This window comes from Dendrobates tinctorius, unplaced genomic scaffold, assembly GCF_039654945.1.
Source record: "Dendrobates tinctorius isolate UK_male_01 unplaced genomic scaffold, ASM3965494v1 ptg000211l, whole genome shotgun sequence".
NCBI lineage: Eukaryota > Metazoa > Chordata > Amphibia > Anura > Dendrobatidae > Dendrobates > Dendrobates tinctorius.
Window position 1 is genome coordinate 128,025 of NW_027361878.1, and position 19,491 is coordinate 147,515.

Sequence of the window (19,491 nt, forward strand, 5' to 3'; positions counted from 1 at the left end):
ATGTAGAAGTAAAGAAAATATAGCTAAAAAAATATTGTTATTTTTATGTTTTTTCTTAATATACTCGATAGGACCATCATGCTATGACTAATTCATACACCACTTCTGCTTTTATTGCCTAGGGCTAAGATAGCAGAGCCATGTACCTAAATTAACCTAGTTATATGAGCCAGGCAGAGCACTCGCCTATCTCCATCAGACCCGTAGACAATAAATGGGGTGGTAATGCTTATGCGGGGCCATCCCTTGATTCAAATGGGGGAATCCAAAGCCCGTTTTTGGTGGGAGTCCCACTTGTCGGTCTCCCATTAATCAGCAACTTCTCAAGTGATAAATTGTTATGGTGGACCAATCTTTTGAAGATAAGGGTCACTATTTAGATTGTGAGCCCCATCGGGGACAGTGATGATGATGTGTGCAAACTGTAAAGCGCTGCGGAATATGTTAGCTCTATATAAAAATAAAGATTATTATTATTATTAACACGGATGGATAATTGGTTATAGGTATATCCAGCAGTAATCAGTGTAATTTATGTTACTCACATGATTGCTTAATGCTGCAACCATTCTAATCATCATGTAAGATACAAAATTGCAATTCATCTTCGGTCAACGTTTCAAGTCAATTTGGGTCTTAATTGCCTTTAGAAACATGTTTCTATGGTAACAGACTACAAACAAACCCTCTGTAGTCAGACCTGGCAGTCAGACTTTGTTCTATCTGTTCTCTATGTCTTATTAGCCAAGGAAATGTATGTAAGGCAGAAGTACGGGTAAGGTAAATGATAGCCTTTCACCAAGGCCTTATCACAGCGCTATTTATAACTATAATTTATAAGATTTAAGGTGCGGTTTGATCTAAGTTACGCTTAATGATAGGTTCACTGTCTTACAAGAAGAAAAATGGGATTTGTCTATTATGGAAACATAATTATCATGTCATTTAGCTTTAATAATAACATTATTTTTTTTCTTGCATAGGAATGGTCTCAATAGTTCGGTAAAGTTCCTCTCCAGCATCTTAGGTGTTAATCTTACCACTGAAGAAGATTATGGGAGGTTTACCTGTCAACTGCAGAATGTCTCTGCCTCATTTACACTCCACAAGACAGGTACCGATTATATCTAGTAGATTAAATCAAATCCTCGGGGTGGCCCCCTGTGACTCCTCAGTGTTTGTCCCCCTGTGACTCCTCAGTGTTTGTCCCCCTGTGACTCCTCAGTGTTTGTCCCCCTGTGACTCCTCAGTGTGGGCCCCCTGTGACTCCTCAGTGTAGCCCCCTGTGACTCCTCAGTGTAGCCCCCTGTGACTCCTCAGTGTGGCCCCCCTGTAACTCCTCAGTGTGGCCCCCCTGTGACTCCTCAGTGTGGCCCCCCTGTGACTCCTCAGTGTTTGTCCCCCTGTGACTCCTCAGTGTTTGTCCCCCTGTGACTCCTCAGTGTTTGTCCCCCTGTGACTCCTCAGTGTTTGTCCCCCTGTGACTCCTCAGTGTTTGTCCCCCTGTGACTCCTCAGTGTTTGTCCCCCTGTGACTCCTCAGTGTTTGTCCCCCTGTGACTCCTCAGTGTTTGTCCCCCTGTGACTCCTCAGTGTTTGTCCCCCTGTGACTCCTCAGTGTGGGCCCCCTGTGACTCCTCAGAGCGGCCCCCTGTAACTCCTCAGTGTTTGTCCCCCTGTGACTCCTCAGTGTGGCCCCCCTGTGACTCCTCAGTGTGGCCCCCTGTGATTCCTCAGAGCGGCCCCCTGTGAATCCTCAGAATGGCCCCTATGATTCCTAGAGTGCTACATTATGAATTCACAGTTTCTCACTATTACAGTATGGTAAACTCCAATGTGTGCTCAGATTAGCACTAAAGGCATAACGGGAATCTGGTGTTGGGGAAATGCAGGGGCGGAGATGCCATTGGTGCAACCTGGGCAGCTGCACAGTGCACCAAGAGGTAAAGGGGCAACTAAAAGCAGGTGGACTTGTGCATTTTGATCATTACTGGACTGCCTATAGCCCATATACTGTTCTTGCACAGGTAGGTCTGTCTTCTTTCTGTGTCCACTCCGGGGGCAACATCATTATATACCACTGTAAAAATGCAACATAAAAAAACATAAGTGAAAACAGCATAAAATGTAATAAAGTTCTCTCACTGATATAATAACATATATGTGCTGTCTGAATGGCAGATGGGTATCAAAGGAAGTTTTTCTATAGAAGGACAACCCCTCTCCTCCTCACAGTCCCCATGATCATGAACTCAGTAGGTGTCGGCTGTGTTTTACCTTAGTGTTATTTCCAAGGAACGGAAACCATCCTGCAGAAGAAAAATCTACGACTCTGTGCCCATTAAAATCATTTGGCTGCTCCTGTATGCACACATAGGTGGCCTCCGCCGGAGGTTGGGATGTTCTTTGGCTGGGTTGTCTCTGCCTAATTGGGGTAGATGGGGATGGATTCCGCTCTGCTGTAGGAATGGTCTTCACTTTCTGTGTTCTGCTCTTGTGTCTACAGATAGGGCCGGACACATCGCCGCGGTGGCCTTCGCTCTGTGTGTGTTTGCAGTTTTGGTAATCGGTATCATTCTTTACATCAAGTGCCGTCTGAACGTTACTCTTTGGTACAGAGACAAATACGGAGACCCAGAAATAAATGGTACGTGTCCATATAGTGATGGAAATGAGTTTCTGCCCTGGATCTAATAATGGTCTGCTAGAGTGTATGACTGAACACTGGTAACAGGACTGCTTCTGGTGACATTCCTGAACATTTTCCTCTTTTAGGGTTCTCTTCTGCCTAAAGTGCATGGAAGGACATGTTCCCCAAAATTAAAAGAAACATTTTTGTTCTACAAAAGTAGTAAAACTTACAAAACCGATAAAAGTTGGGGATCACTGTAAATGCGCTGATCCACAGAATAGCGATATCATGTGAACTATGCCCTATGGTAAAAGCCTTAACTAAATTAATACAATTCCAATTTTTTTATGCTGCCTCACAAAAAATAGGATAAAATGTAAGTCTGTAGAAGAAATTATATTAAATATCCTATCCTAATGGTATCCAATAAAGAGTATAAACATATGGAGACTAGAGAGTCAAACCCAGTATTATCCTGATTGTTAGTATGAGTTAGATCCAACTGGTACAGGGGTATACAGATCTCAACATACACCACATAAAGAGATACTGTACAACCTGGATGTAATGAGGACTGCTACCCCAAAGCGCGTTTCATGTTAGCTTCTTTGGGGGGAAGAAGAAGCTTCCCCCCGAAGTGAACAAGCTAACACGAAAATGGAGACATTTGCTAATATTATTATTATTACTTCTAGTGATGAGTGAGTATACTCGTTGCTCGGGTGACCTCCGAGTATTTTGGCGTGCTTGGAGATTTAGTTTCTGTCGACGCAGCTGCATGATTTGTGGCTGCTGGACAGGCTGAATACATGTGAGGGTTGCCTGTTTGTTAGGAAATCTCCACATGTATTCAGGATGTCAAACAGCTGCAAATTATGCAGCTGAGGCGACGAAAACTAAATCTCCGAGCACGCCAAAATACTCGGAGGTCACATGAGCAACGAGTATACTTGGTCATCACCAATTATTACACCTACTACATATTGGAGATGGGAATACCCCTTTAATTTGCATGAAAACTTTAGTGAATAAAAGTTAAAGGGTTAATCTCATCTTCAGTTTTCAGGAGTACACTTTTCATCAGCGATTTTCAAATTGCTTGGGGATGGGCGCTGCTGTTTGACTGACAGTTATGGCCAGCGGCATCATCACACCACTGGTCTGAACAGTGCTCTTCTGTTGCGGCTATATGAGGCTGTTTTGCCCCTGAAGCATGGGAAGCACAGCAGAACTGGAATCGGGATTGGGAACTAACATTATCCTTCAGTGATCCCGGACAGCCTCCGAGCAGCACTTACAAGCTCACTATAAACAATCTTTTTGCCAATGAGCAGTAAACAATAAAATAAAGTAATAAAAATTTGAATTTGGGGAGAACGAGGCAAAAATTTTTTAAGAATTTGCAAATTTACCCATATTCTTTTAATTAAAAAAAGTTCTATGTTCCTCAAACCGGTGCCATTGAAAAATACAACAGGTCAAACAGAAGAAGAAGACTTGGCACGGCTACTTCGGAGGAAAATGAAAAGTTTATACGTTTTGAGAATGCAAAAAAAAAACGGAAAAAAATCACGAGGCCTAAAAATCTGCTCTGGTTACCTTCTATGACAAAGATTGTAGAGTAACACACAGCAGCTAGGATTCCCAATAATGTGTATTCAGCACGTGTAATTCCCACTGTTTTCCACAGATGGCCGCCTGTTTGATGCATATGTCTCTTTTTGTCCATCAAACATCGACACAAAGTTCACGAATTTCATACTGAAGCCACAATTGGAGAACAGGTACGGCTACAAGCTGCACCTGGACGAGCAGAGTCTCCTGCCTAACACAGGTAAGTCATTACAGAACGGGCAGGATGGAGTGTGCGGAGTCAGCCAAAGTCCACGCAACCTGCATGAAAGTGACTGGCTGATACTATCTATACCTATGGCCAGAGCTAGCTATTACATATCTATCTATCTCCTATCTATCTGTGTACAGGTGCTCCTCACTAAATTAGAATATCATCGAAAAGTTAATTTATTTCAGTTCTTCAATACAAAAAGTGAAACTCATATATTATATAGAGTCATTGCAAGCAGAGTTATCTATTTCAAGTGTTTATTTCTGTTACTGTTGATGATTATGGCTTACAGCCAATGAAAACCCAACAGTCATTATCTCAGAAAATTAGAAAAATTAACAAAAAACACCTGCAAAGTCTTCCTAAGTGTTTAAAAAGGTCCCTTAGTCTGTTTCAGTAGCTCCGCAATCATGGGGAAGACTGCTGGCTTGACAGATGTCCAGAAGGCAGTCATTGACACATTCCACAAGGAGGGTAAGCCACAAAAGGTCATTGCTAAAGAAGCCGGCTGTTTCCATATTAATGGAAAGTTGAGTGGAAGGAAAAAGTGTGGTAGAAAAAGATGCACAAGCAACCGGGATAACCGCAGCCTTGAAAGGATTGTTAAAAAAAGGCCATTCAAAAATATGGAGGAGATTCACAAGGAGTGGACTGCTGCTAGAGTCATTGTTTCACGAGTCACCACACACAGACAAATCCAGGACATGGGCTACAAGTGTCACATTCCTTGTGTCAAGCCACTCATGACCAATAGACAAAGCCAGAAGCTTCTTACCTGGGCCAAGGAGATAAAGAACTGGACTCTTGCTCAGTGGTCCAAGGGGTTGTTTTTCTTTATTAAAGTAAATTTTACATTTCATTTGGAAATCAAGGTCCCAGAGTCTGGAGGAAGAGTGGAGAGGCCACAATCCAAGCTGCTTGAGGTCTAGTGTGAAGTTTCTACAATCAGTGATGGTTTTAGGAGCCATGTCATCTGCTGGTGTAGGTCCACTGTGTTTTATCAAGACCAAAGTCAGCGCAGCCATCTACCAGGAAATCTTAGAGCACTTCATGCTTCCCTCTGCTGACAAGCTTTTTGGAAATGGAAATGTCATTCTCCAGCAGGACTTGGCACCTGTCCTCACTGCCAAAAATACCAATACCTTGTTTACAAACAACAGCATCACTGTGCTTGATTGGCCAGCAAACTCACCTGACCTTAACCCCTTCGAGCAGGGGTGGGGAACCTCTGGCTCGCGGGCAGGTCCCCGGAGTCCCCAAAGCTCGGGCGGCAGCTGTATCCTGTCAGCTGCCAGCCCTTTAACCCCCAAGTGCTCTCCTCCGCTCTCCTCAGCCGGTGTAGTGCTGCGATCACTGCAGTGCGAGCTGCCGTCTCCCGGTCCGTGCGAACCCGGAACTTCACCTCCTCCAGCCAGAGCCGCACTTCCCCCCCCAGTCATGAGGGAGCTGCTCAAAGGGTAAGTGAGAGCCGGCTTGGTTCCCGCTGATGCAGCAGAGCTGGAGGGATGGAGCAATCCTGGGAAACTTTGTGCAGCCTGCCAGGGGCTAGCACCGGTCCCTGGCTCCGGGGGTGTGCGGCTGCTGTGCCCGGGACCAGAGGAGGCGCCTGCATGCACAGATCCAGACCCCGTCCATTGTTCTGAGGCTGGATCCAGCTCGGTGGTGGCGGACACATCAGTGTTCTGAAGGCTGCTATCATGTCATTGTGTGTCTGTTAACTGCAGCTGTGCCACATGCCAAACCCGGCCTTGCTGCCGTCACAGAAGCAGCTCTGCTACATCCTGTAGGTCAGCAGGGCTCCAGTGCTGCCCAGTAGGTGACTGACAACCTTTGTTGTGCTGCCCTCCCCCTTCCACGGCTCCATTCAGACTTCTGAAAAGGTCAGCTTTCTGCCGGTTTCTTGTTGGGGCGCATAATGGTGTGTTGGTGCCCACCGCTGTCCACATCCCTTTATTTTCTGTGGCGAATGGGGGTCTGGCTGGGGGTGGGGGGCAAAATGCCAACAAGTGTTACTTTGAAAGTTGTCCGTTCTAGCGCTGGTGGGAGCCCCCCATCACACGTGCAAGATTCCCTTTCATCCGCCCCTGTAGGAAGACATTATCTTGTGAATACTGTTACATCCTCCAGCCTGTGGGGAGAACCTGACCTGAAAAGCCAGAATCCTGCCTGAGGACCCCTACCTGCATGGTGGGCACCATTGTCCCTACCAGGATAGCCGGGATTATTCCTCATATTTTTTTAATTTGATCCGAGCCCCCCACCTATATATGCCCCCCTGTGATCTTTGTGCCCTCCATCTATGTGCCCCCCAGCTGTTTCCCCATGTGATATCTGTGCCCTCCAGCTATATGCTCGCCGTGATCTCTGTGCCCCCAGCTATGTGCACCCCTGTGATATCTTTGGCTCCCAGCTTTGTGTCCCCTGTGATCTATGTGCCCCCTGTGATTTTTTTCCAGTGATCTGTGCCCGCTAGCTATATGACCCCCGTGATCTCTGTGCCCCCAACTTTGTGCCCCCTGTTATCTAAGTGCCCGCCTGCTATGTACCCCCTGTGATGTTTGTGCTCCCATGTGCCCCCTGTGATCTGTCACCCAAAGCTATGTGCCCCCCAGCTAATACACCCCTGTGATCTCTGTGCCCCACCCCTGTGATCTTCGTGTCACCCCTTTGTGATCTGTCCCCCCCGGTGATCTATGAGCCTCCCCGACGATCCCTGTCCCCCCCAGTGCTATATATCCCCCCACAGCTGTATGTGCCCCCCAAGTGATGTGTAAATTTCCCAGTGCTGAATTCACCCTGAAAGTGCTGTACATCATACCACCTGTGATATGCATAGCCCCCAGTGATGGAGAAGCAGCTCCAGCCGTCACATTAAGGGTGAGTTACCGTAATTAATTGTTTGACTAAATATACCGGGGTAATTTTCAAGGTGATCATTTTTGTGTGGCCCTCCAATGATGGTAGAAATTTCCAAATGGCCCCCGGGTGGAAAAAGGTTCCCTACCCCTGCCTTAGAGAATCTATGTGGTATTGTAAAGAGGAAGATAAGAGACACCAGACACAACAATGCAGACGAGCTGAAGGCTGCTATCAAAGCAACCTGGGCTTCCATAACCCCTCAGCAGTGCCACAGGCTGATCGTCTCCATGCCACATTGCATTGATGCAGTAATTGATGCAAAAGGAGCCCCGACCAAGTACTGAGTGCATTTACTGAATATACATTTCAGTAGGCCAACATTTCAGAATTTAACATCATTTTTTCAAGCTGGTGTTATAAAGTATTCTAATTTAATGAGATAATGACTTTTGGGTTCTCATTGGCTGTAAGCCATAATCATCAATATTAGCAGAAATAAACACTTGGAATAGATCACTCTGTGTGTAATGACTCTATATAATATATGAGATTCACTTTTTGTATTGAAGAACTGAAATAAATTAACTTTTTGATGATATGTTAATTCTGTGAGAAGCCCCTGTAGATATACTGTATATTGTGTACACACACACTCGCCTGTCCGCTCCGCACCACTGATGGGTCTCCTGGTGGTCTCTGCTGAGCCTTGTCTTCTGCCGGGGACATGCTGCACCTGATGCAAGCAATCAATTTGTGAACAGTGACCAATGATTGGCTGCAGCGGTCATGTCACCACCACAATCCAATTTCTCTACTGGAGTGGAAACCCCTTTTGAGCACTATTTTAGAATTTCTATAATTACATAGAAAAGTTGAATTGTTAACTAATTGCTTTCCTGGTCTGTGTATTCTATATCTTGGGGTCGTGCTAGACATAAGAGAACTGTGGGCACGACCTCTATCTCTCCGGATTATCCATTAAAGGGGTTTTCAGAATTAAAAAGAAAGATGTCTGGTTTCTTTCAGAAATAGCGCCACCCATGACCATGGTTGGTACATGGCATTACAGCTCAGCCTCATTCACTTCACTAGGGCTGAGCTGCACTACAAAATACCACCCATGGTCAGGGGTGGCGCTGTTTCTGAAAGAAAGCAACCAGATTTTTCCAAATCTAGACATCTCCTTTATCTGTGACTTCTTGGCTAAATGGTAATTTTAGTTCATTAGTTGCAGGAAGAGAAGCGACTCATAGGAACAGATGCTCCCACCCAGGAAAACAAGAGACCTGGTGCATATAGGGGTGCTTTACCGAATGTTTATATAAAATCCACACATATATATCAGAATTGCTTCTAGCTAGATGGCAGCCCAGCGACATAACTGAAAATCTCCCCACACCTTTGATTCGGGCAGAATAAGCTCTCTGCCCAGTCACAGACAGAGCCAGGAAATGTAGCCATGACCAGCGCCCTATGCCTGCCTTACTTTTCTCCTGGGTCATAGAGACCATTGTATCAGACCGCTGAACAGTGCTGGATCATGTAGGGATGAGTAACCCACTAGACCACCAGGACTATACACACTAACCCCTTCACTGCCATAGATCCTAGCAATAACTTCTTTGTCCCTGAGCACGAGGGACTCAGACATATAACCACGTCACTGCCGTCTGCCACCACGATGAAAGCATAATAATAAATAATAATCTTTATTTATATAGCGCCAACATATTCCGCAGCGCTTTACAGATAAACAGTTTCAAAACACAAGTCATAAGTACGGTAACAACGTTAACAATACAATAATTAAAGCAAAATAAGATGCCCCTGCTCATGAGAGCTTACAATCTACAATGAGGTGGGGGAGATACAAAGTACAGGTGTGTATTTACAATGATGGTCCAGCCATCTTGAGGGAGTGAGGGATGGATGGAGATAGTGAGTGGGCTACACACACACACTTACACATAAAATCACCTATTTGCCCAAGACCACAAGGGTTGAAGGCATCCTCACATCTCTGCCCTAGGCCACCAGGGATGCAGGCATCCTCACATCTCTGCCCTAGGCCACCAGGGACGCATGCATCATCACATCTCTGCCCTAGGCCACCAGGGACGCATGCATCATCACATCTCCACCCAAGCCCACCAGGGATGCAGGCATCATCAAATCTTTGCCCTAGGCCACCAGGGATGCAGGCATCATCACATCACTGCCCTAGGCAACCAGATACGCAGGCATAATCACATCTCCATCCAAGCCCACCAGGGATGCAGGCGTCATCATATCTCCACCCTAGGCCACCAGGTATGCAGGCGTCATCACATCTCTGCTCTAGGTCACCAGGGATGCAGGCATCATCACATCTCTGCTCTAGGCCACCAGGGATGCAGGTATTCTCACATTTCTGCCCTAGCCACCAGGGATGCAGGTAGTCTCACATTTCTGCCCTAGCCCACCAGGGATGCATGCATCATCACACCTCTGCCCAAGCCCACCAGGGATGCAGGTATCATCACATCTCCACCCCACCAGGGATGCAGGCATCATCACATCTCCACCCCAGCCCACCAGGAATGCAGGCATCATCATATCTCTGCCTTAGGCCACCAGGGATGCAGGAATCATCACATCTCTACCCCAGCCCACCTTGGATGCAGGCATCACCACATCTCCATCCCAGCCCACCAGGGATGCAGGCATTATCACATCTCCACCTCAGCCCACCAGGGATGCAGACATCACCACATCTCCACCCCAGCCCACCAGGGATTGAGGCATCATCACATCTCCACCCAAGCCACCAGGGATGCAGGCATCATCACATCTCTGCCCTAGGCCACCAGGGATGCAGACATCATCAAATCTCTGCCCTATGCTACCAGGGATGCAGATATTGTTACGGCTGGCAGAACGCACCAAATAATAAAGGTGGTAAGAGGTGCGTTCACAGCCCAGAGTTCCAGAGATGGAAACCTGCTGCTCAGTAATGGTGAAGACTATGCGGCAAAATAATAAATGAGCTCACGCGGGTTACCCGTTGTGTACAAGAGCGAGTTCTGTTGATTCACAGAACCGCGGTGCCGCACAGTGTAAGTGCCGAAGCCTGTTAAACTCACAGGGCTCGGTCAGATGAGCGCTAGTATACAGACACAGGACTCCACCCCAAGGGCACGGGGTTAGAGACCCTCTAGTCCACTAGCACTTGGCGCCGCTGCAGTGGAGCCAGCAAGAGAGAAACAAAGGAGTAACGCACTAGTGTGCACTGCACCGCTCTGGCGGAAGCCACTAACCACCCAGGCGGAGGAGGAAAGCGCTAGACCTGCACACGGCGCAGCGCTGGCAGATGCAGCCGCTCGATGCCTTGTGCTGGATGGCACAATATGGCGCTGAGAGAGGTGCTGTGACTAGGAAGCACTGTGGCACTAGGCTTAGCCACTACAAGCCGCTGACTTAAACTAAGATAATCTTTGTGGCGCCCCTGAGGCTCAGTCGCCACAGAGGTACTGCACCTTCTCCTAAGGTGTGGTGCCCCACCATCCGGGTAAGGTGGGAACTCCTTTCCACGCTCCAACACTTGCACCCCACACAACAGGGTAGTTCAGCACAACCACATTGAGGTGTCTCTCTCCTAGACATTAGGAGTGCCTTGGTGGTTCCCTGCTTGGAACACTGGATGTGCTGGGAGGTGGGTGGAGTTGAGATCCATATAAAAGAGCGGGAAGGTTTAGAATTACAGGTCAGTCTGGCGGGAGGTCAGACGAGTGAGAAGGACAGTCAGTCAGGAGAGTCTGAGGACGGGTCTGAGGAGAAGGAGTGCTGCAGCTGCCTCAGTGATCTGAGCCAGCTGGCACGGGAAAGGAACAGAAGGAGAAAGACGTAGAACTGCAACCTAAGCTTCCATAAGAGAGAGAAGGATCAGTGCGGAACGAAGGAGTAGGAGAACAGAGAGGAGATGTGGGTCGGAAGAGGAACCCTGCCTATAGGTTCTCAGCGCAAGGCCGGGGCCCGGACCCCGAGGTTGTATGGACACTTATGGTTCTGCAGCAGACACCGGTGGAGTAGTGGGCTGTAAATGCACTACTCCCATCTAAGACTTGGGGCACAACAGCAACTGAATAGAGAGCCAGGACTCCGGAGAAGGGAGTCCCCGAGAGAGGCTACAGCTGTCTGCTGTACAAGCAGAGTTGTTAGGAACATCTGACAGGAGGAACTCCAGAGTACCACGGTACTGGAGCTCTTCACACTAAAAGGCGCAATAGAGGAGTCGTTCAGGAAAGGCACATGTTGGCGGAGTGTTGGAGAGGAGAATCCTGACTTGCCCGGGAGGTTGATTGAGTGTCTGCCCCAGAGGACACGGCACGGAGGCAGGCACCAGTGTGTACCATGGACTGTGAGTAAAGCTTTGGAACTGCAAGCCCTGGTGTCTTCCATTCATTTGTGCACTAACACCGCCAGCACAGCTACATCTGGGTACCAGCATTCCTCACACCGCCTGCGCCTATCCTCACCTATTGCAATTACACTGCCCTGGGGTTACAGCTTCACCTGTGGGGAGCTACACCATCTTTGCTGCAACACACCATCAGCCCCAGAGGATCTGAACGCAGCGTTGGCTTAACATCTTGCTTGCCAAACATCACAGGTGGCGTCACGAACTATTCCATTTCATTAACCACATATCGCCATTGACTTGGGCGCCCAGGGCCATGGACCGGGTCACCGCTGCTGTGACACATCCCCCTGACACCGGCCCGGTACGAGTACCCCGCTGCCCTGGGAGGGCGACCCAACTTACAACATGCGTATCAAAGGGAATGGGTTTCATAATAAGTCATTCACCAGATCCATGCATCCATCATCACACACACAAGTTATAATAACTGCCTATACTAGCGCATGGCCGAGAGGCCATGCGACCCTTTTATAGCAGCGTCCTTCCGGAACCTTCCTGATGGTCCAATCCGAGCTGGAGTAGGGCCTGCGCATGTGACCTCCGATCTCCAATGAGAGATCGTCCCACGGGCATGCTCAGTAAACCGAAAGGAGGACTTAGTCCTTGGAGTAGCTCGCTGCTGACCAGCATGCGTTGCTATAGCTGGACCAGAGGTGGCAGCAGCAACCAAACCTGCAGTGCTAGACTGAGCAGAGCGCCTGGATCGTCGAGTCTGCTGAGCAGCCTCTGGAGAGGAATGGGAGACCGCCGACGGCAAGGCTCGAGATTCCTGCTGTGCAGCAATAGGAACCTGAAGTCTAACATATATCATCACATCTCTGCCCTGGGCCACCAGGGATGCAGACATCACATCTCTGCCCTAGGCCACCAGGGATGCAGAAATCATCACATTTCTGCCCTAGGCCACCAGGGATACAGACATCGTCACAACTTCACACTAGGCCACCAGGGATGCGGGCATCATCTAATCTCTTCCCTAGTATACCAAGCATTCTGCTATTAACCCCTTCTTTCCTCTACCACACTAAAAATCCTTATTTTATTCCTTATGTACCCTAGACCACCAAGGATTTGTGCATAAATACTATAAAATGATTTACCTGGACGCGATATGCAACTATTAATCATGATGCATTGTGATGCTTGCATCGGCTTGCCCTATCACTAATTATTTGGGTGCCATATGACAGTACTTATTGGCTGCTGTTTGGAATCGCCATGTTGAGAGGGTACAGTGCTCTTTTTGTTCCTTTATGGGATGCCATCGTATCAAAAAGTGTAAGCAGCTAGACTTATTGATGCATTTATAAAAGGACTGATTTATCTCATTTTGTGGCTGGAGGTTTTTCCAGGTATCTTTTTTTTTTTTGTATTTCCCCCTAGCTAAAATACAGAGGAGCCCGAGTGCTGCTTCTCAGTTGCTCACCAGATGGGATTACATACACCTCTGCAGTTAGAAATGTTGAAAAAAAAAAAAACCTTCACAACAGAATTTGTGACAAATGACAAAGTGTCTGTTTCTAATGTATGTAAAGCTGTAGGATCAGAGGCAAGTCCAAAAAATCAGAGAACTGGTGTCCCTTCCACCTCCAATGATGAATAATGAAGCGCCCATGCACATGAACCTTAGCATCCCTTCAATGTTTGTATTCTCTTAATATATTGCAGTCATCATTTAACATAGCCCTGTGTACTTACAATTGCTCATTTTGCCTTTCTGCCCAGATAATTTTCCTCTTTTCCATTAACTCTGTTACATAGCGTGATTAAAAGCAGACTAGCTGGATCATTTTCTATGTAGAAACAGGAAGTCTCTTTTACCTGCATGAGTCATCATTAGAGCTACTATCCTATGTCACTGCAAAGTCCTTGGCAGCCCAGCTCCACCTCCTTTTCAACTCCTCCTGACCCAGCTGCTCCGTTCCTCTCCTCTACCAGGGACTTTGCAGTGATGTAGAATTGTAGTTCCAATGATGACGCACGCATTGAGACGAGACTTCCTGTTTCTACATAGAGCTTAAACGGATTCAACTAGTCTGTTTTTAATCACATGATGTCATGTCCTAATGGAAAAAAGAAGAGTTAACTGGGTAGAAAGGAAAAATGAGCAATTGTAAGTGCACGGTGCTATATAATATGATGATTGCTATATATTAAGAAGATAAAAACTTTGATGGGAGGAGAAGGATTTCTTTAAATAATCCATAGATACTACTAAGTACTGAATACCAAACACAAAGTCATTCTCTTTATACACAGAGCCTTCTGCTGAACTGCTGATGAATGTCAGCCGCAGCCGGCGTCTGATTGTGGTTCTCTCGATGGCGTATCTGGAGCAAGAATGGTGCCAAAGTAACTTCAGGTGAGGTTACCTACTAAATTAAATAAGAAGGGAAAAAGGTCACAGTCGGACATGTGCCCGGCCTCATGGACTATTATGTGTGCCTGTTCTATTCATTAAAAAACTTAGACAAAGCGTCTACAAGAAAAGTGGAAGTCTGAATGAGCCCTTAGATTGTAACTTGGAATTTTGTGATTTGTGACTTAATTACATGTCCCAAAGGGCCCATGACGATAGTTATAAGGCATGTCCATTCTTGTCACCACACCTCTGAGTGGCCCTCTGTTCCTGGCTCACAGAAGGGCGGTCCTAAAGCAGGGGCCCTCCCTGTATGATGGCCATATGCCCTAATAGGGCATTTCGTAAGACAACCCATTAATGGATCCTATTTTTTGTGCGTAGGGACGGCTTCTTCCGCCTCCTGGAACTCTCGCAGACGCCCATCTTCATTGTGTTTGAGAGTCAGTACAAGGAGATGCCTGCAGAAGTCATCCATCTGCTCAACAGTCAGAAGGGGACATTGAAAATGCTGATGTGGAAGACCAATTCTGTGGTACGACTGTCTGTGGTGAAAGTGGAGGAGAGGGAGTGAAAGTTGTTTGGGGAAAATGTACAATAGATTTTTACTAACGCAGTTCGGATCTTTCCATGATCCTTTATGGTCATGACAACAAGAGGAGCAGCATTTGATTACAGGTGCTTGTCCATGGTCACATAGACTGCTACGAATGGTATCTTACATTTATGAGTACACCTACACAGCCCTGTCAAAACAAATTTCTCTACAATTATCACTCAAGATGCGACCTTTACCTGCATATTGGAGCATATGCAATGCTAATTAACTTAAAGAATAACTAAACTGCTTTCTTGTTTAATCATCCCTCATCCAGTGCAAAGTTCTAAATTGTTAGAATATGGTTCATTACTTTAATTTGCAGCCTTCTCTCCCAAATGCTTTGCTGCAGTGGCTAGTTTAGGCTCTTTTAGAAGCTACTTTCATCTGCTGCTCAGCAAGACCTGTACTCTATTTACATACAATCAGAGTACAGGCCGTCCCCTGACTATGTGAGTGGAGAGCAGAGATGTTCAGTGAGGGGAGTACACCTACTTTGATCTTTTGTAAATACAGCAGGGATTTCGGCTGAGCAGCGGTTGAAAGCGGCTTGTAAAGGATCATAAACTTGGCAGTCGTTAATTTGAATGGGCACGGTGCAATGAGTCAGTTACCAAAAGACCCTTCTATCATGTAGAAATAATCTAAAGCAGAATTCTGTAAATGTAACTGCTATGGCAACAAATAACTGAGTCGTTGTCTTGCATATCTCAATATAGTCTCCAGCCTCTGAGTTCTGGAAGGAGCTACGGCTGGCCCTACCTCGGAAGATTTCACTCTCTGAAGGCAAAGGTGATCCTCAAATTCAGTGTCAGGATGATAAGGATCCAATGCTGACTGTAAATAACGAAGCAGCCGATCTTGATCCCGATGGAGACCTAGGTACCAGCATTTCCTTGTATCTTATGTCACATTGCTTTCTTTTTTGCCTATTTTTACCCATCTCTTCCACCACTGTCCATTATTTTCAGGAGTCAGAAGAAGTTTCTATAAAGCTTCACCACCTCGGATTGCCCCAGTGGCACGTGTCCCAGACAGAGAACCAGTAGATGTGGACATCTCAGATTTAGGCTCGCGGAACTACTCAGCCAGAACAGATTACTATTGTCTGGTCACTGAGCCTGATCTATAGGAAGAATGAGAACGTGAAGGACATTGGAGGTCACCAGTGAAAAGTCACATCATGGTGAAGAAGGAAACCAACCGGAGCAGAGACTAGGTCATTCTTTTTAAAGCTGTGACAATGGGTTAATCAAGAGACAAAGTGAAATAATCCCTTCTATCAGCTTATTCCGCCACCTTCATCATGATGTTCATGTTAGGGCTAATTATTATGGTAGAGGTGGAAGAATATAATCACCAAAAGCAGCTTATGTCAGTAACAAAGCTAAAAATATCTGAGCGGGGACAAACAAAGCTGAGGAAAGCAGAAGAAACGGCTACGATCAAAGAATTTCATCCGCCATGAGAAGTTCTGGTCATAGCGAAATACTGTATTTTGTCACTGTTGTATAATTCATGAGAAAATTGGAGAAGAAACATACTGTATACACCGCAGATCATTTTATACTATGTTTTACACTTTGAGTCAATAATCAGGGAAACACTGCAAAATCAGGAGTTGTTAAGTCCAACATAGCATCCATGTTCTTACAACGGACCTGTAGTGTCAGAATACGTTTTAGTTTGTAAGGTTGAAGGTAGACATAAATCCATCGAATTCAACGTATGCTCTAAACATGTTGATCCAGTGGGGGGCAAAAACTACATAAGGCAGATGCTAATTGCCCCATATTAGGGGAAAAATTCCTTCCTGACTCCACATACAGAAATCAGACTACTTCCCTGGATCGATGCCCAATCACAGAATCTAGGGCCTATAATCTATTATATTTTTCAAGAAAGACATCCCAGCCATCCTTGTAATTTTGTAGTGGATAAGCCCTTACATCTTCACGTGGCAGAGAGATCCATAATCTTACTGCTCTTACAGTAAGGAATCCATAATCTTACAGTAAAGAATCCATAATCTCACTGCTCTTACAGTAAAGAATCCATAATCTTACTGCTCTTACAGTAAAGAATCCATAATCGCACTGTTCTTACAGTAAAGAATCCATAATCTCACTGCTCTTACAGTAAAGAATCGATAATCTTACTACTCTTACAGTAAAGAATCCATAATCTCACTGCTCTTACAGTAAAGAATCGATAATCTTACTACTCTTACAGTAAAGAATCCATAATCTTACTGCTCACAGTAAAGAATCCATAATCTTACTACTCTTACAGTAAAGAATCCATAATCTCACTGCTCTTACAGTAAAGAATCCATAATCTCACTGCTCTTACAGTAAAGAATCCATAATCTTACTACTCTTACAGTAAAGAATCCATAATCTCACTGCTCTTACAGTAAAGAATACATAATCTTACTACTCTTACAGTAAAGAATCCATAATCTCACTGCTCTTACAGTAAAGAATCCATAATCTCACTGCTCTTACAGTAAAGAATCCATAATCTTACTACTCTTACAGTAAAGAATCCATAATCTCACTGCTCTTACAGTAAAGAATCCATAATCTTACTACTCTTACAGTAAAGAATCCATAATCTCACTGCTCTTACAGTAAGGAATCCATAATCTCACTGCTGTTACAGTAAAGAATCTATAATAATAATCTTTATTTTTATATAGCACTAACATATTCCGCAGCGCTTTACAGTTTGCACACATTATCATCACTGTCCCCGATGGGGCTCACAATCTAAATTCCCTATATTACTATGTCTTTAGAATGTGGGAGGAAACTGGAGTACCCGGTGGAAACCCACGCAAACACGGGGAGAACATACAAACTCCTTGCAGATGTTGTCCTTGATAGGATTCGAACCCAGGACCACCGTGCCGCCCCAATCTATAATCACACTGCTCTTACAGTAAAGAATCCATAATCTTACTATCTTACTACTCTTACAGTAAAGAATCCATAATTTCACTGCTCTTACAGTAAAGAAACCATAATCTCACTGCTCTTACAGTAAAGAATCCATAATCTTACTGCTCTTAAGGCCCCTTTACGTTTAGCGATGCACCAGCGATCTGACCACGATACGACCCGATCAGGATCGCTGGTGCATCGCTAAATGGTCGCTAATGAGCTGCCAAACAGGCAGATCTCACCAGTGATGTAGCGACGCAGCAGCGGTCATTACTTACCTTTCACACGCAGCGATGCTGACGTCCTCCCGCCCGCGTCCACGCATCGCTCGTCGGCGCCAGCAGGAAGCCCAGCAGGAAGCGCTCGACGAGAAATGGACCCGGACGATCTCGCGCGATCAGCGACAGACAGCAGGGGAGCCGGTCGGAGGTAAGTGTCACACATAGCGATATCGCTAGCAAAATCGGTGACGCTTTAGCGATATTGCTAGCGAAATCGCTATGTGTAAAACCCCCTTTACAGTAAAAAATCCATAATCTTACTGCTCTTACAGTAAAGAATCCATAATCGCACTGCTCTTACAGTAAGGAATCCATAATCTCACTGCTCTTACAGTGAAGAATCCACAATCTTACTGCTCTTACAGTAAAGAAACCATAATCTCACTGCTCTTACAGTAAAGAATCCATAATCTTACTGCTCTTAAGGCCATTTTACGTTTAGCGATGCACCAGCGATCCGACCACGATACGACCCGGTCAGGATCGCTGGTGCATCGCTAAATGGTCGCTAGTGAGCTGCCAAACAGGCAGATCTCACTAGCAATGTAGCGACGCAGCAGGTCATTACTTACCTTTTACACGCAGCGATACTGACGTCCTCCCGCGTCCACGCGTCGCTCGTCGGCGCCAGCAGGAAGCGCCAACGAGAAATGGACCTGGACGATCTCACGCGATCAGCGACAGAGCCGGTCGGAGGTAAGTATCACACATAGCGATATCGCTAGCAAAATCGGTGACGCTTTAGCGATATTGCTAGCGAAATCGCTATGTGTAAAACCCCCTTTACAGTAAAGAATCCCTAATCTCACTGCTCTTACAGTAAAGAATCCATAATCTCACTGCTCTTACAGTAAAGAATCCATAATCTCACTGCTCTTACAGTAAAGAATCCATAATTGCATTGCTCTGAAAGTAACAAATCTGTGACTGTGATAGTTAAACCTTCTTTCTTCTAGATGTAGAGTATGCCCCTTGTCTCCGTCGCAGGCCTAGGTGTAAAACAAATCATTAGAATAATATCCATACTGTCCCTACATATATTTGTACTTTGTATTAAGATCACTGTTAAACCTTGGTGTTTTTAGATTGAATAATCCCAAATTGTATATCCTGTCTGGGTTCTGCAGTTCACCCATTCCCTTACCTCATGTGTATTTGAGGAATAACATTATTTTTAGAGACTGTATTTTCAGTATTATATTTTTATTTTTTGTTTGTTAGACATTCCCTGGATGTGTTGTGGCTGTCGAACATCCACCAGACATGCAGCCGCGGGGACTCGAACATACTATTCGAGCGCGCTGAAGACACTCAGCACCTGAGCATGCTTAGATAACACCTTATCCGAGCACGTTCGCGCATCACTAATCGCTACCCACAAACCTATATATCAACCTCCACCTGCTCTATAACACGCTGCCCAGAAAGACCAAACTGACAACTTTCAAAAAGATTGTGCAAAATGCCAAAAACCATGACTGGCATTCTCCCCAAAACGGCAGGCCTCTTGTCC

At 45.8% G+C, this 19,491-nt stretch overlaps 1 protein-coding gene across 3 annotated transcripts in view; it reads left to right on the forward strand.

Annotated features, from left to right (window-relative positions):
* Nucleotides 1-19,164, forward strand: part of SIGIRR (single Ig and TIR domain containing) — a 29,813-nt gene extending 10,649 nt beyond the window's left edge. For all 3 annotated transcript variants that reach the window (XM_073554326.1, XM_073554324.1, XM_073554325.1), the window contains exons 4-10: nt 984-1,114; nt 2,506-2,646; nt 4,322-4,465; nt 14,055-14,157; nt 14,539-14,689; nt 15,472-15,634; nt 15,724-19,164. In XM_073554326.1, coding sequence (XP_073410427.1) covers nt 984-1,114; nt 2,506-2,646; nt 4,322-4,465; nt 14,055-14,157; nt 14,539-14,689; nt 15,472-15,634; nt 15,724-15,884 — 994 coding nt within the window. In that variant the 3' untranslated portion in view covers nt 15,885-19,164. The remainder of the gene's footprint in view (nt 1-983; nt 1,115-2,505; nt 2,647-4,321; nt 4,466-14,054; nt 14,158-14,538; nt 14,690-15,471; nt 15,635-15,723) is intronic.
* Nucleotides 19,165-19,491: the final 327 nt, after the last annotated feature.